Genomic DNA, 17,178 nt, shown 5'->3' on the forward strand with positions numbered 1-17,178 from the left:
CCGGGCAGCCCAGACGCTCAGTACTTCCCTCTGAGCGACACACCGGCCTCTCTAGGGAAGGGGGTCGAAGCATCAGGTTAGTGACGTATGTTAAATCTGCCTTTTCTAGTGCTTATTTCCGTATTTTCCACCAAAAGGGTGAGCAGCATGCTCAGCCTGTTTGGTTCGGTTTCTGAGCTCGGCAAAAGGAGCACAAGGAGGGCCCAGGAAGCCTTCAAGCTCTTCCTTCCGAAGCAGTGAAGGGTGTAGGCAAGGTCCTGCCCTCAGCCGAGGTATTCGGGACGCTGCAACCAGAGCTCGCTTCAGCAGTCCTCCAGCTCCCACCGCAAGTCCGACATCAGCCGTGGCTGCAAAGAAGAGGCACCACAGGAACACCCAGGCAGAGGGAGCGCTCCCGAGGGAACGCTGCGGAAAAAGGAAGAGAGGGCAGGCAGGAGGAGCTGGACCACACTGAGAACAAGAGAGACCTCCATTAGTGCAGGCAGAAAAGGCGAAGAGAAGAGTTGTTCCATTTTTGAAAGAGGCAGCAGATCGAGGAGACAATCATACCACCCGGCCACAAAACCCAGAAGTCCTACCACAGTGAATAAAGGTAGGCTGTCTCTACAACATAAAGCCAGGGTAGGAGCACCTACCTTACAGGTAACCAATTCTCAACACCACAACCGGGGCAAAGAACAGCCAGTATACGCTAGAAACCACAGTCACCTAAGCGCGGTCTCTCAGCTTTCCAAACAGAAGGATTACCTAACTTCTTTCAAAGACACTCAGATACTTTGTGGAATAGTTGTTGCTCACAACAAAAAACCCTATGGCTTAGCTCAGAAAGGAGGGTAACAGCAGCAAAGAGAATAGCTACATACAACAGACAGATCATGTAGGCTACCTCAAAAGCATACCTACTGCAGAACATAGACTAAATCTCAGGATCAAACTCCCTGCCAGCCTGCTCCATCAGTCAAGAAAGGTTAAAGATTTTCAATATACCAGTTAGGTTACCTTTGTGGTAATATCAATTGTGTGTAGACCTAATGAAAGGTCTAAGAGCTCTGTGATTCTTATTAGGAAATGAAGTTATTTCCATGAACACGAAAAACCACTGCAGCCAATGAATTGTTCTACAATTAAAGGAAAAGCCCAGAAAAAAAAACAAAACCAGTTGTCTGCAGAGCACCTGTAAGTACACCGATACCTCCTATAAACAGCCTGCACTTGCAGGGCATGGGTGAAAGGCAGCAACAACTCCATGTAATACAAAAGCCATTTGCTAATACAGTGTTTCTGCAGTTCAGGAATCCTAAATATTTGTTGAGGAAAGTGCAGAGACCAACATGACGAATAAAATGTTATGATGCTGGAGAAAAATCACAGAAGACAAAATATAACACTTTATTAAAAATTAGTGTTCCATTTCCATTTAATGCACTGATAAAAGAGAAAATACTTTAATCAATAGCTAATATGGTTACTGCATTAACTAAGTATTTTATCCATAAGGCTAACCCTTAAAAGTTAGAGATAAAAATAAAACAAAGCCTGATGCATAAGAAAACAGCTTGATCACAGCATGTCAGTTTAAACAAGATCAGCAATCATATTTGCTATCCTCTGGATATAAAATATTATTGAAATCCGAAGTCCTTTACTATTATTAAACAAATTTAGCTTCAACATCCCTCTGAGGTGGGGGGGGGGTCTTACCACCATTTTATTACAGATGAGGAAAAATTATGCATGTAACAGAAAAACTCACTTGCTGTATGTCACTGAGTTAGTGGCAAAGCTGGCAACAGGACTCATGACCACTCATCTCTTAATAAAACCACAGTTCTCCTAACAGAATGGATGGTGTGAAATTTGTCTGTAAAGATTTAATGCCAAGGATCACCAGAGGATATAACCTAATTGTATAAGACAGGGACTGCTGGGCCAGGCATATTCAGTTAAGGTATACTTCATCAGTATTTCCTAGAGTGAATTATGTCCAAAAATTAAAAAACCTTGAGAAGAAAAATCTAATCAAAACCACAATAAGTGTTGCCTGTTCCAAGCCAAATGCAGCTTTTCAATAACACCACAGTATCAGTCCCACCAATGCCCTCCCAGTCTCAGTCAGTTACTTTATATTTTAACCGAGAAGTGCAAGAGATAAAAAGTCACCAGAATGGAACATTACAACAGGATAAATGTCTTCTGTTCCGAAAACTAAATGTCAAGGTGAAGGTTAAACATTTAGCTTTGTCTCGGCATTTATCAAGAAGTTGGAGGCTGCTACCCTGCAGAGCTCTCTTTTGACATTATTGCCTGATTAACATGGATACTGAAAAGCTGTTTAACATAAGACATTCATTCAAAGCACCAAGTCTCCTTCTCTGTAGAAAGACTGAGGCTGTTTTGCAATATGTTAGGACCCCATTACAGAAACATGCAACCCTTCATTACAGTACTTTTGCATAGATGTCAATTAATATTTTCCATTCATTCTCTCAGTCTGATAATATAATATTTGAATGCGCAAAAGTTCACTTAAATTTAGGAATGGAGAGGACAGTAAGGTTTCAAAAAGACCTTCAACAGCTAATGAACACTAGCTGATGTAGTTAGAATTCATACGTTACAAATGAGGCAAAAAGGCATTCCTTCCTCCTAAAGGCTACTACCAATTCACAGCCACATCAGTAAAACACATCCACCAGTGACGGTCTGTGCAGGACAACACTGCAAGTCTCTTAACTCGCAGACAAATGCATATAATTAGACATCTATATTGTCTTAATAGGGATCATAATTTGTGGTATTTAAAGCCAGCAGAGAAGATTCCTAGGAAGCACAGCTGTTCGCTCTCTCTAGAAGTAGACAGCTTACTACAAATAAGTGAACGCTGCCTTTCAAAACTGCATTATCCTTTTCAGTGCTGCTTTTTCTCCACTATACCAGGTTGTAAAAATATGTTCTAGAATGTTCTTGTCAAAACAATTCATAGCTTTTAATTAAGTTAAGGATGATTAAGATGAGACTACAAAGCATGTGTTACATCAAAACCACAGTATTTGAAACTATCAGAACCTGGTAGTACAGAGACTGTATAAATCAACATGCCATGATTTTGGCAGAAAGGACATTCAATTAACATCGTGTATTGGCACAGTTCCAGATAAGCGGGACTCTTAAGAGAAAATAACGTGTTCTATCACCTGTATTAGCAAAATGTTCAACCCATGAACTGTGTAAGCAATGGCTGCATCCGTATCTACATTTAGACTTACGGAGATTTTATGTAAATTATCCAATTATGTACGCATGCAGGTAAGAAATAACTCTGGGCATTCCACATTTTATCAGAAAGCAGAGTATAGCAGCCCTATGGAGGAAATCTCTAATACAATAATTTTAGCCTTGTGCATGTCCAAATAGTGCACTTGCAGAGCACACCTACACAGAGGATTTCCTGACATTTTCCCATTCCCATCTGTCCACCAGTGGAGGGAACTATAGAACTGCTAGTCAAACCCACACACAGGTATTTAACTGGGATCTCTCAGCCACATCCTGAAAATCTTACCAGGACAAAGAACACCAAGACCATGGTTTTGAAATGTCTTTTGAACAGAAGAAACTTTAGTGTTTATGCAATTTGATTTTACTCTGAGTAAAACTTACAGACTGACAGAGTGTTCTGTCCACAGTGGCCAAGCATTGTTTAACATCATTCCAGTTCTAGTCATATCTTAATCTAAAAGCAAATGTTTTGTGACCAGTACTCATTGGGGGTAGAGAAGGGAGAACGAATGGGGATGAGAGAAGAAGGTGAAATAAAAAGGCTATCTGTACATATTTTTAAAAGATTCGAAACTGCTTACAGTTCTTACTGATACTCCACATTCCACAAATACCAAGAAGTTATTTTGCACCTTTTAAAAGATTCTTACAACCCAGATGGTTCACCAAGCAGTTTGTTTCCAAGATTAATTGAATCTAAATTCAAATCAGAAATTAATACTATTTGTTGGCTATGGGAGACAAGGAAAAAAAACCCCAACTAAACCAAAACCAAAACACAAGCTTTTCTCTGCTTCTTATAGTGTAATAATTCACAATTTGAACCTATTTAATTAATGAACCCTAGGAATAGAGAATCCAACCACGGAATGAAAGCCTCTGGACTAGCACACGGATCTGACACTGCTTCTCTTTCACAGACTCCTTCACAGACCAGTACTCCCCAGAGAAAAGAAATGCAAATATGACATTTTTCTGCATATAACTTCTTTTAAACACAGTTTTGCAAGGCTACCAGCATCACTTATCTGTTAGCATTCACTATGATAGTAACAAGAAAAAAAAAAAAAGTAATTTGCCAAGAAGCAGAAGTGCCACGCATTAATTTTAAGTGGCAGTCTTATTTGTTACAAGATGAAAAAAAAGTACAAGAGAATAAATTGAAGTTATTAAATACAGCACAGACACCCTATCACTACAGGCTCTGCTGGTAGCTTCAAAGCACCCACCACAGTGTAATTTAAATAGTATCAGTGAAGGGACAAAAATTAAAAAAAAATAATCCACATCACACACTAGCAGAATTAAGAAAAAAAGCTGCAAAAATCTTTGTCAAAACTGATCTCAGCAGCTGTATTTTCACTGGCACAATAGAAAAACCATCTGGAAAACAACAACTTCCAGAAAGCAATATAAGAGAAAAGAGGTTATTAGAGTTTTAAAGAGGCCTTTCACAAAAAGGCAGGTGCATTACTGTGGCAATGCTACTTCCTGGATGTGAGGAAAATTAAGTGAATGCCTGCCACATGTAGCAGCCTGGCTAGGCAATAAAATCCGGAAAGTTTACAGCCATTAGTGTTTTCTTACCAAGCCTCAACAATTTCATTTTCAAAAGCCTAAGTGAGTGGAAATAATTTTTTTGTTCCCTCCCCTGCTGCTACTACTACCAAACTACCTACCATCTTAATTCTACTTATAACTTCACTGCATTAATTTGGGATTATTTTCTTGTCAGGCTTTTGCAGTAATTTGCTTTAAAACATATAGGTAGATTTGGCACTGGTCAAAGCAGTTCAAGACTAACCATCGTGGAACCTGAAGCTTCCATGCTCATGTACAATACGGGAACATAAAAGCAGCTGGGGAGCACGCTCCAGCACCGTCACATACCCTTAGCTGCCAATGAACGGCCGTCAAGTAATAACCATTTATGACAGTGGTAAAATTTCAACATACAAGCGAACATCTAAGAATGCAGTTACAACTGTTCATATTAAACTTGAAACTGTTTCAGAGACCCAATTTGCAGAGCAGCCTTGACTCCAACCTTCTGAAAGGCCCTTTACAATTAGCCCAGCCAAACACTCAGAACAAAAGTGATTATTTCAGTTCAAAATTCAGTATAAGCTACCTCTCTCCTGTGTCCAAAGCCTCTTGCAGTTTAACAAGATATTTATGATTATTCTTCTCTTTCCACTTCGACTTCTATGCTCTAGAAGGGATTCAGAACACAAAACTTGAATTCACCCTTCAGTATGTGAACATTATCTAGCCCTAAAAAATGTTGTTTAGTCCGTACTTCCCCAGTCACTGCAATTTTTCCCCGTCTGCTTGAGAAATTTAACATCAAATAGCACTTTTGGGCCACATGAGGAAACTAAATGTGAAACTAATTCCCCAGATTGGCATTGCTTATATAAACAGGATTACACTATCACAAGCCTAAACAATGGCAACCCTGCCACTATCTGTTCCTGAAGCTTTCTTACTTGAAGAAGTTTCTTCCTTCGCCATACCCATTTCTGTATCTCCCACGACAAGTCATTACATATATATTTAAATTGTCAAAGTTTTCTCATTTTTCACAAGGGCAAGTTTTTTGATGATTCTTATCTTTTGATTCTTACCTCTTTGGAAGAGCTTGCCTTAGAATTAAAGATACCTATCTTGCAACACAAACCTTTGTATGTGCACTGGGGGAAAGTGGTGGGAGAACTCACACATGCAGTGCATCTGACTACTGGATAGGTAACCATTTCTTCTGGGGATTATCAGCTGTAGTGTTTGCTAAGAGTAGTCATGTTCAAGTTCTCTCCACCCCCGCCTCAGTGTCTTGATTTAAAAACTGGAAGTTCCGTTATATAAAACCCTAAAAGGGCAGATAACTGGAAAAAGATTTGCAAATCATGCCATCGCATTCAAGAAAAGCTGTACTTCTCACAGGAAGTAAGAAAACTGGCAAGTCATTAGATATGAAAGAGCAACCACAAACTGTCAGAGTCGGTGTTCCAAATTCCATTCCTCACGTGACATGAAAAGGGGGCCAGTCTGTATTTAAAGCACTTGGTGCAAAATTAACATCTTAGTTCCGAAAGCCCTTGGCCTTTAGTGTTGCTTTGTGCGGTCAAATTACCATTCCTTCTCTAGGGAGCCAAGAAGCCAAATGAAGATCCATCCACAGAGTCCAACTGATCCCTCCCTACTTCCTGATCTCCCTCAAAGAATATCGATACAAGCCTTGCCACCAAACCCTTTTTCCTCAGCTGATATGCTAGTGGCCAAGCTGACGGTCATCATAGGTGCTGTATCTCTTCACATGGATTCGGCGCACTCGGTCACGAAGTTCAAAACCCTCATCATCCTCACTGTGAGATGCCTGGCTTCGGCTCCTGCTTGTTGCTTCCAGCAGAGAGTTATCAGGAACCCGTGGTGTTTCATATAGTAAGACATTTAGTGTTTCCTCATAAATTCGTGCCTCAGGGAATTCAACCTACAAAAAACAGCACATGTCCTTTTCCTGATCCATACAGGATAACATGACTGGAACACATATCCATAAGAAAAAAGATACTTGAGCCATAAAAAGACATACACTATAAAGAGAGTAAAACAATTGTAAATGAGAAAGATGAGCAAAGCAGTCTAATTCCTAGTAGAGGATCACTCCCACCACCAGATTGCCTACCTCACAATCTACCTTTAGATTGTTCTAGAATGGAACACAGTATTTATGATTCTTAAGTGCTCATGTTGGGAGCCTGGTCACCTTACCTGAATCACTGCAAGTTAGAAGTTAGGGAAACTCTGTAGATTTATCATGTTAATCATTAGCATATTTTCATGCATGTAACATCTCTTTAGGATGTACTGTGTTTGAAAGCAAGTCTTTAGGTAGCCTTTGCAAAATCACCGGTAGGAAAACTCAGAAGAATCACTGGAATTGTGAGGAAATCAAGATCGATTGAGTACTGGGAATCTGCACTCCTGTTGAACTTTTTAAGTGTTCCATAGTTTTGCACATAAAAGCACAATGATAATACAAATGTCATGTTTCTAACCAATGTTTGAGCTCAAGTTTCCATTTCATTAACTTCATCCTATCCATTTCAGTTATTCAAGTTGGGACAGATCAGTTTCATTCTTCTCCTTTTTGGTGTGTATTTTCCAACACTCTGGAGAAATTTATACTCCCAGACACAACCATTTAGTCCAATTACATACAATGATTACATCAGTGCAGTGAAACACAGTACAAAGTAACTGCAATGAAGTAAACTTACGCAGATATAATTAGGAGCAGAATTATATCTTTACTTCATTTAATTAGAGAAGAATTTAAAGGCATTTACATGATTTAGGGACACAAAGTCCATCACCTTTAAGAGACTAGCACTAGAATACACATGCTTTCAGAATTACTACTCAGTCTTTCCTTCTTCAAACCTGCTACATCTTTGAATTCTATTTAGTAGAAATTCTATTTAGTATGCAGCATCTTCTACCAAGACAAGAGCCCGTCCTGCAGCCCCTTAAGCAGCAAGCCACTCTAGTAGTTTCGATGTCACTGACCGTCAGTTCCAGTCAATAATCAGCAGAGCTGGTATCAAAGCTTTTCCAATCTATGACATTGCTCACCCCTAGCAATTTGGCTCAAGTTATATAAAATCTGTATCTTTCTGCAATGTATCAGCAATCTGATTTTTTTTTTAAACCATAAGAGATAGATGGGTAAAACTCCATTACCTTGGTTTGCTTCTTCTCTGTAGCGTACACTATAGAGGTACAACAGACTTCAGCAAGTTTCCGGCCCTGCCCATAGAAAGACCAGCAGCAGATTTCATCCCCTATAACATCCTTAATGAAAAGAACTCTGCCATTGAATCGGAGAGAGAGTTTGTCAAACAGCTCTATGTTCTTCAGTAAGTTGTCATCTGAGTTACTGAAACACAGCAACAAAAGAGGGATAAGGTTTTTGTGGTTTTTTTAATTCTGCCAGAATTTATATGCCTATTCCACCAGTTTTAAGCATTGATCTAACTGCAGAATACAAGTAAGTAGTGACTCATTGCCATATACTGCCAAGAAAAGAGCGGGCCACAGCCAATTTCAGATACAAATAAGATGCCCTGATCTCCACGAGCAAACACACCAGCCTTTAGAGGTTATATAATTAATAACAGCAGCACAATTTCCCAAATCATTACATCAACTATCTACAACTATGTCTTGACTGACACTCAAGACGATTAAATCATATGCTAACAGCAGTTCTCTTTAGCTTAGTAACAGCAAAAGTCCAAAGAGTCAATGCATGCTAGAAGGCCAGCTAAAAAGCAAGGTATTCTGCACATAACACTAGTGATGTGCAAATTTCTAGGATGAATACATGATTTAGGAAACCAAGTTTTATTGCCAGCCAATGCAAAATAGGATCTTAATTACTTTTCAAAGCAAGATTTAAATGTTCTAAAGAAAAAAACCCCACATTGTATTACAGCTTTAAAATCAAGTAAAGCTATCAGAAAGAAACTAAAAATTTTAAATATTTTAAACACCACCTCCATGGCAAATCAATGTCCAATTTGATCACATAAAAAAAATAAAAGCCTTACTCCTCCGATTTTAGCTTGAATGCATCTGTATCAAAAATAAGTACTCTGTGCCCCTTTGTCTCTTTTTATAGGTGGCTGGGAAATTATGTACAAATATGTAGAAATTAGTGAACACATTATTGCCTAGACAGCAAAGACAGACTTGATAGCTTTAACAGTAAAGCTTACTCGTTGCACCAAAAAGTTCAAAGTTCAAACCTTGCTGCCAAGAATCTACCCAGAGACATGACAAGGTACTTTTGTATGCAATAGCGTAACTTTGGCAAGTGGTCCAGGAAGGCTACGAAATACTCGTGAATCAAGACACTGCTAATAAGCACAGCTGACTGAGCTTTACATAAAATACTTAGTCTAAGAAGTATTTCTTTTCAGATGTAAATCAAAAAAGCATGATGTGCAACCAGAGAAAATCTTCAGCTTGCAAGAATCATTTGATAAAGAAATCTGGGATTCAGACAGTGACAAGTCCTGGGCTCTGTCAAGTAGCAGAACCAGGAAAGGAATGTAGAAGTCTTCATTATTAGACCACACTGACAACGAAATGGAGAAAGCTCCTTTTATACTGTCGATTAGGAATAATAGATGGAAAAAAAAAAATCCGCGCTTGCTAGCAGCCAGTGTGGAATTTTAAATAAAGATGCTTCATTTAAACACCATCAAGGCATGCAGATTCATGCGCAAGGAATAATTAGAACCCTACAGCTAGTTGAGATACCAGCACCTCCTGGTATCTAGGATTCTGTTGCTCTCATTACTATTACATTTACATTTCTAGACCCGTGGTGACTAATACACTATTCTGTGCTTGCTTTAGCGTCACTGCTGTAAGCTAAAGGGTAACACAGGGAAGAGTGCAATATGACTGGCAGATACAGAATGTAGTCTCCTGAAAAACAGGCTGCTCTTCAGCACTCCCGCAGGTAGCATTTCCTGACTACCTGAAATATCACGATTGTTAGAATCCATCTCTCTGACACATAGACAATCAGTTTGTCTAGAGAAAAAAGCTTCCAAGATTGCATCTCAGGCCTGAAAACGCCTGAAATGAGGATTCTGCATAGCATAAAGGATTGCTCACATCGCTCCAATGACTGGTTTGGGAAAATCCAAAGCCATTCTGATAGTATCATAACAAAGGTATCATGACAGTTACAACATAAACCTTAATAAACAGTGTTACTTTATATAGGAGGAAAGCCAGTAAATTCTTGCCCTGGCCCTATCCGGGTTGTTCCCGAGCAGAACAGATACTTTCCTTTGTAACCACATAACTTACTCATTTAGAGGCACTGGAAGCACTAAAACATCAAGAATTTCTGGAGGGCAGAGTAAAAGAGTGCTGGCAGAGGCATACACAGACTCAAAAGTAAAGCTAAACTGACGAGGCAGGGATCATGGCTGCATTAGTTTTGCATTTAAGAGGTAACGCTCTGGTTACAAGTTTGTGCTGCATTACCTAAGTTACATCTAGTTTCAGCCAATATTAATAGCCTCATCGTTCTCAACTCCTGTCCTTTGCTTCTGTTCATCTTTCTCACACAACTGAACTGTACACTAGACTTCAAGAGATACAGTTTGTTGTGTTCTTCCCCCACTTAGATTCACGTAAATCAAAAATAACCACACAAATCCATAGAAGAGCACTGTTGTAATCAAAAAATTAAAAAAAAAAAAAAAATCCCAAACCAACCAAGTTAGGTCGTATCACATCTTCCTCCACTCCCATAGTGAAAGGGAAACTTTCCCATTACAGCGGGGAAAAAACTGACATACCTGGTATAGGAGTACTTGTTGTTGCTTCTATTATAGAGCAGCTTAACAACGGGCTATTGGGAGAGAAAGAAAAAAGGCAGAGAAGGTAAGTTCTGTGTCTGGATACATTTCAGAAAAATTCAGTTTCTCACTAGATAGTTGTGGAAAAGCAGTTACTTTCATTGATGATTCTATCAGTCTCTCTTCCTCTTTTGGAGATGTGATAATAGGGATGCTACAGACAGGTTCATACAAGTCTTTCTTGTCCTGTTTTAAAGAAAGAAGAGAGAGAGGACATAAACTCAAGAGAGGTAAATGCTAAAGCTAACATCTGCTGCTGCTGTCTTCTCCATCCCCTCCAGCCATGTTCCCAAATCCTGTGATGCAAAGGAAAAGCTCTGCGTTGCTATAGTAACCACACAGCATTATGTTGATCTGCAAACCAGAAATACAGTGGAGAGATTTCTTATCGCCAGAAGGCAGCTGTAATTGAAATACTGGGATGCAGGTGGATGTCCTTCTTAGCTATAGCAAGGACTCTGAGCTCAAGTCATATTTGATTTAAGTGGGTTTATTATTCTATCCTTTTTTGAAGAAAAGGAAAGTAAGAGTTTGCACTAGTTTTAATCAACTCAAAACACTGCAGTATGTAAGAACATCAGCCACTGTGAACTGAACATTTGGCAAGAACAGCATGTCACCAAAACGGACTTCAGCCCCTTGTGATACAAAAGCAACAATGAAGAGCGTGTAGCACAGTCTGTGACTCCAGATTTCTCATGCAGCAAATTAAGGAAAGCTCAATAGCTAATAGGAAAGCCTTAGAACATTTTGTTTTTAGAAGAAAGGTTTAAATTCCAAACCAGAAGGAAAATTGTCAGTGTGGCTTTGCATTTCCTTCAGCGGATAGAAGTAGTATACTGAACCTAGTATGTAAGGCATTTCTAAATTACTAAGTTTTGTCCCGCAGACAACATTCATTTCACAATCTTAAGACTAATAAAAGTTATATATATTGCATCTTGGCTAACCTTACTAGAAAGTTGGCAGAACAAGCTGATTTCAAACAGCTGAACTTCTAGCGACTAGTAAAATGAATAAAGCTACTATGAGCTTAGTAGTAAACCGATACAAAGAAAAGTCCTTAAAGTAATCAGCGCTTACCATATAGTTCTTTTTCTACGTTAGGATTCAAACTTAGGAAGAAAGTAACCACATTTTCAAAGATTCAAACCCATTCTACCTATAAATAGTATCTAATTAGGAGTGACATAACTTTGGGAAAATTTAGACAAGTGCCATAAGGGCATTTAAAACATATGCTCAAAATAATCATGTTTATTCAATCAGTGTCCTTTAAATTTCTGGGTTTTATTTCATTTCACACAAGAGGAACTAATTCAGTATTTCCTAAATAAAATTTAAAAAATAGAAACAGGAGAGAACCAGTCCCTCTATTTAAATGAGAGATTGTGAATACAGCTTCTACTTCACTCACCCTCCTGGCATCCCTGTTAAGTAGAAAAGTGCTACTATCCCCATTCTGAGGGGGCAGCTGGACAACTGAATAGAAGCAGAAAGGGAAACGATTTACTCATCACCATACTGGACATTTCCAAAATGACAGGAACTCAAATCTACATCTTCCACATTCTAGACTCATATAATCTAACCAAGGGACAATCTTTCTCTTCTTACAAAGAAATACCCCCTTTGATAATGCAACTACCTCACTAATTGCACTAAATGCCTTCAGAGCACAGGCTCCTGTGGCCTGGAAGGCTGTGCTACGGTAGTACATGGGTCTGAAAACATTTCCAGGGAGATCATAAAGCAAATTTCATCTCTTATTCAAAGCACTGCAGAATCTCAGCTGTGTATACAGAGCAAGGATAACTACGGCTTTGACAAACATACTGGATATGATCTTAGAACTTATCTGACTGCAGTCTCGTTTTCTCTCCGGGCTGTCTTGTACGTCTAAGACTTGATGCCAGCTCTAAGGCCATGAAATACTCTCTCAAGTTGCCTTAAGTAAATTGTAGAAGTGAAACACCCACGAAAAACTTTACAGGCTAGTTCTATTTCTTACCTGCAGGGCTGCTTGGCACATGTCCACTAAGCCCTGAATAAGATAATATTTGGCTTCTGCCATCAACTCTTTGATCTCCTGCCTGTGTTTTGGAAGTGCAATTGTGTCGTCTCGGAGATAGTTTAAAATTGTTCCGAAGTGCTTCCCACAACGGTCTATAAGGATCCAGCCTGAAAAATAACCATCACATCATTTCAATCACCTCAACACTAGGGGGCAAGAAAAAGCTCCTCAGAGAGGTTAAATAAGCCTAATGTTTCCTGAAACTGCACTTGATACTTTTCCCATTTCATTCAGTGGAAGTACTCGACTGACTTTTGGCAAATTGAATTTTGTTACAGAACAGAAACTGACTTTGGAACCACCACTGAAGTGGTACCTCCCGCATGTTCTCACCACCTTCCAGCACGCCAAAAGAAAAGCTTCAAGCTAAAAATATTCATCTTGCTATCACAAGACACTAAAATTGCTGCAGGAACCTGACTGCACTGTATCGCTTTATCAGTCAGTGGGCTGCCTGAACAAAATTATTATCTGTGCTTCGTCTTTTCTGTATTAGGTTCTGATTAAAAGAATGGACCTTTTCTGGAAGTCACCAGTTTACATCTGTTTAACTGACTGTCCAAGCCATTGAAACCTTAAAAAAAGCTTATTGTTAGGTAGGTTGCTTCTTTTATTCAGAGGCTTCTCGGATTCCCAGCAAAATGTGGGTGCGCTGTATTTGTACGGGAATAAATGTAGTAACTGCTGCTGGAGTGTAATGCTGAGCAATTAGAAACTAAAAACACCAAGGAAAGACTAGAAGAGAAAATTCACAAATGTTCACAAGTAGATTTGGGCTAAGTTCTGTGGTCTAACAAGAAGGATTTGGCAGTTTTCCAACCACAGCTTCTTCTGGTTTTCGAAGTTAAAGAGAAAGAAACATTCTGAAGATGCTAAAAGGCAGACTAGCCCAGAAAACCCAGTATGGGAAAAAGGCTGTTCTAGTCTCCAAATAGGGGCAAAGAACAGGACAGAGACAGATCAGGAGGAAGCGGAGGGAGGATACAGCACAGGAAACAGTAGTAGACAGACAGTTCTTGCAATTTTAAAACATCCCTGAATTCACATTCATTAGGAAACAGGATGTCTGACTTGCTGGCAAACAATAGCAATGTAGGACTCACACAGGCAGAAGGCTTAATACAGCGCCAAACCCTTTCCATAATGTGGAAGTGTTATTTTGGGACCTAGGTACAGAAAACAACATAGGAAAGTAAGCTAAACCACTGCTAGATTCTCCAGCTGTAGCTGTCAGAACATGAACCTCATCCTCTATTCAGGCTGAGGCTGTTATACAAAACTGCTGGACTAAATGGATTTAGTTGTATGTAACACTCAGCAAGATCCAGCCTACTCAAAGGGAACTTGGTTTAAATGACATGCAAAATCCACACGGATTTGTTTCAGTTTAAGCAAACACACCGTTGTGCATCAAGTTTAAGCTGATGTAATCTGGGCATGCGGAAGAGCTTTTGCATATGAGTGTTCAGAAACAGCAAGAGGTTAAATACTTGCCAACCTCTCTCAGTCTCTTCTCCACAGCCCCACAACCCCCATTCCTAAAGTATCATTTTGCCCTGGACTAGTAGAGAGAGGAAAATGAAAGTACTTGTAGCCATTGCTGATACTGGTCTTCTTACTTGCTCTACTCTCTATAACTTATAATGGATTTTTATAATGCTAATATTCAGTGTCCAGCAGGAGGGGACATACTCCTTGACTGATGGCTAAATACTGTCACAGCATCATAAGCCACAAGTGGAACATGCTACTGGGAGGAGGGAAAAAAGAATTTTCAACATAACAAGCAAGGCTATTCTGAATTTTAAAGATGAAAAATGAATGTCCCTCCCCACATACACGTTTTGAATGATGCCACTACATGACACAACATAAACAACAAGCCACATACTGTCTGTTCAGTCTTTGTAACACCATCAACAATCTGCATACCAGCTGTGACCGTAGGAAAGAGAACCAGTCCTCCCGCTAGTTAATTTTAGTAACAAAAGAACACATTTTGATAAACCTCAGAGGACTGTTAGCACCAATGGGAGCAGGCTGCCTAATGTTCCAAGCTATTTTTGGAACATATCTTTCCCTACGTCCTTAACTGAGTGTAGTCTTAAGATATTTAAAAAACCTCCACCAAATCCAGTTATTTTACAAAATTCTCAACAACAGAACACATTCCCTTACCTTCCTTGTCTGTGAGCACTTCCATTCTGCCGCTGAACATGGCCTTAAGCATTGTGTCGTGCCTGGTCAGAACTTGTACGGTAGTGTAATATAAAGAGCCCCCAACATTTAGTCGCACATACTTGTTACCAAGGCTGCCCCCTTTGAAGCTGCAAGTTTTGGGCTTGGGCCCTGCAGCTGGACAAAGGGTGGTGGTTAGACACGTGTCCCCCGACATCTCCTTCTGTAGGTAGATGACAACTCTGCAGAGCGTGGGCTTGATGGATTCCGCCGTGATTGGTGAAGAGTCACGAGTCACCAGATGAGGACAGCAAGGCAAAAGCGGTCATAACCACAGGGCCCTTTAAACAGAAATGCATAAGATCAATGCAGAAGGTTGGAGTTTCCATTTACAACAAAAACATGCAGCCCATGATAAAGACAATGTACTTTTCAGTAGATTCCTAAGGACACATCTACACACATTCTGACAAAACAAGATTTAACTGTTTTTCTTACAACTTACAGAGCAATACAATGGTTGCTCAGCACTGTACAGTTGCATTACCGTTAGTGAGACATGCTAAACTTTTCTGGGCTTCCTGTTATTTTGTCTTCAGCCAACACTACAAACACCATACAATACCACAGTCCAAGTTTAAAAGCTAGCTGGAATCCCACTCCCTCCCAACTTCCCAAAAGAACGCAACTCCCTTTTTTTGTGTAGAGCTGAAACACAGCAGAAGAGCTTTCTGCCCTTCCTTCAGCTAGGGTGTGTAGCTACACCTGTGGGGTTTGTTGTTGGTTTGTTTTTTAACTGGAGACATTTACAAATGTCTCTTCAACTGCCTCAACACTGAAACACTGGACCACAATGTTCTATTTCCTGGCAACTCCTTTCATTCAAAACTCTTCTTCCTCAATCCTGGAATGCTGAGCAGCCGATGTAGTTTTAATTAAAAAAAAAAAAAATTTAACACCACCACCACCCTGCCAGGTATGTCCAGTCTTTGGAACAGTTGTCTCAATTAAAAAGCCAGCAAGACATTCACTGCTTCTTTCTCTCCCCAGTCTCACAATGCTTTTACTTCCATTGACAATAAGCTCAAAATGGAAACAAACAAATAAAAGAATGAAGCTCTGTCTAATGTGCCAGATATGAAGTTCTTTAACCGGAGAAGTACAAATACAAGTTTCTTACCTATCCTTCCTCTAATAATTATTGTTCTCAAAAACACTTTGCTGTCGGGTTTTTTCTTTTTGTTGTTTCTTTTTTAAAAAAAAAACAGCAACCAAAAATATGTATTATGGTCATGGTGTTATAAGAAGTAATTACTCAAACAAAGCAGCTACGGGTTACAGAGAAATCTGTCAGAAACTGTCCAAGCATTGCAAGTAACACAATTCCTCCTAACCAGTCACAGCCGTTTACTATAATCTTCTACGAATAAGTAAATCAAGACTAGAAGCAACTGCACCTCGTCTTGCAGCTAAGACCTTTGGTAACAACAGAAATATGCCTTAGGTCTTTACGCTTGTCATTGAAGTCCTGCCTTGCTTTAGCCCCTCAGCAATCCCTTCTTCAGAACAGAAGCATGTTTGGAAAGACAGCCAGCCCGATCCTGTAACGACAGGGAAATCCAGACGCAAACTGAGCTCTCCAACGTCAACAGCAAACCCAACATATTAATTGGAATCGAGTTTTCAGTCAGTTCTACCACTTTACTTACTTCTCTGACCACGCAGAACGAAGCTAAATGTGAGCAGAATCCCCTACACAGCCAATGCAAGTAGGAGTCGGTACTATTACTCTAAGGTGTTCGTTAACTAATAAGCTAGGAGGCTTTTGCTGTAAACAGTAATGTAACCTTTAATTACCCCCATTAACGCAAGAGAAAATTTTCTATGTCCCTTCCTTCCTGCCTTGTGTGGGAGGCAAGAGCAGGACTGCAGAACCATGACACAAGAGCTCGGACATGCCATCAGGAAATGGTCCCTGCCGAGAACTTCCATAAAAAGGAATAACCTTAACGGCTCAAGGGGGAAATAACCCAAACACCCCCCCACCCCCGCGCAGAACCGCTTGCAAATGGGGCGCGCTCCTGGCCGAGTCTCTCCGGCCCCTTGCTGGCTTGTACCAAAGGGTCCTCTCGGTTTCTCGGCAGCCCGGGAGCGGTGGGGTGCAGAGCAAGGCAGAGCGGGGGCTGCTGCCCCACTAAGCCG

The 17,178-nt window shown here is 40.0% G+C and overlaps 1 protein-coding gene across 1 annotated transcript; it reads right to left on the reverse strand.

The window, feature by feature from the left end:
- Positions 1-6,137: 6,137 nt before the first annotated feature.
- TNFAIP1 (tumor necrosis factor, alpha-induced protein 1 (endothelial)) lies at positions 6,138-15,274 on the reverse strand. The gene is made up of 6 exons (XM_010285244.1): positions 14,977-15,274; positions 12,736-12,905; positions 10,821-10,910; positions 10,665-10,717; positions 8,023-8,218; positions 6,138-6,769 (listed from the first exon to the last, which is right to left on the reverse strand). Exons 1-6 carry the CDS (start codon positions 15,191-15,193, stop codon positions 6,551-6,553), a joined length of 945 nt encoding a protein of 314 aa, XP_010283546.1. The 5' UTR covers positions 15,194-15,274; the 3' UTR covers positions 6,138-6,550.
- Between the last annotated feature and the right edge of the window lie 1,904 nt (positions 15,275-17,178).

This window comes from Phaethon lepturus, unplaced genomic scaffold (assembly GCF_000687285.1).
Source record: "Phaethon lepturus isolate BGI_N335 unplaced genomic scaffold, ASM68728v1 scaffold57154, whole genome shotgun sequence".
Taxonomy (NCBI): Eukaryota; Metazoa; Chordata; class Aves; order Phaethontiformes; family Phaethontidae; genus Phaethon; species Phaethon lepturus.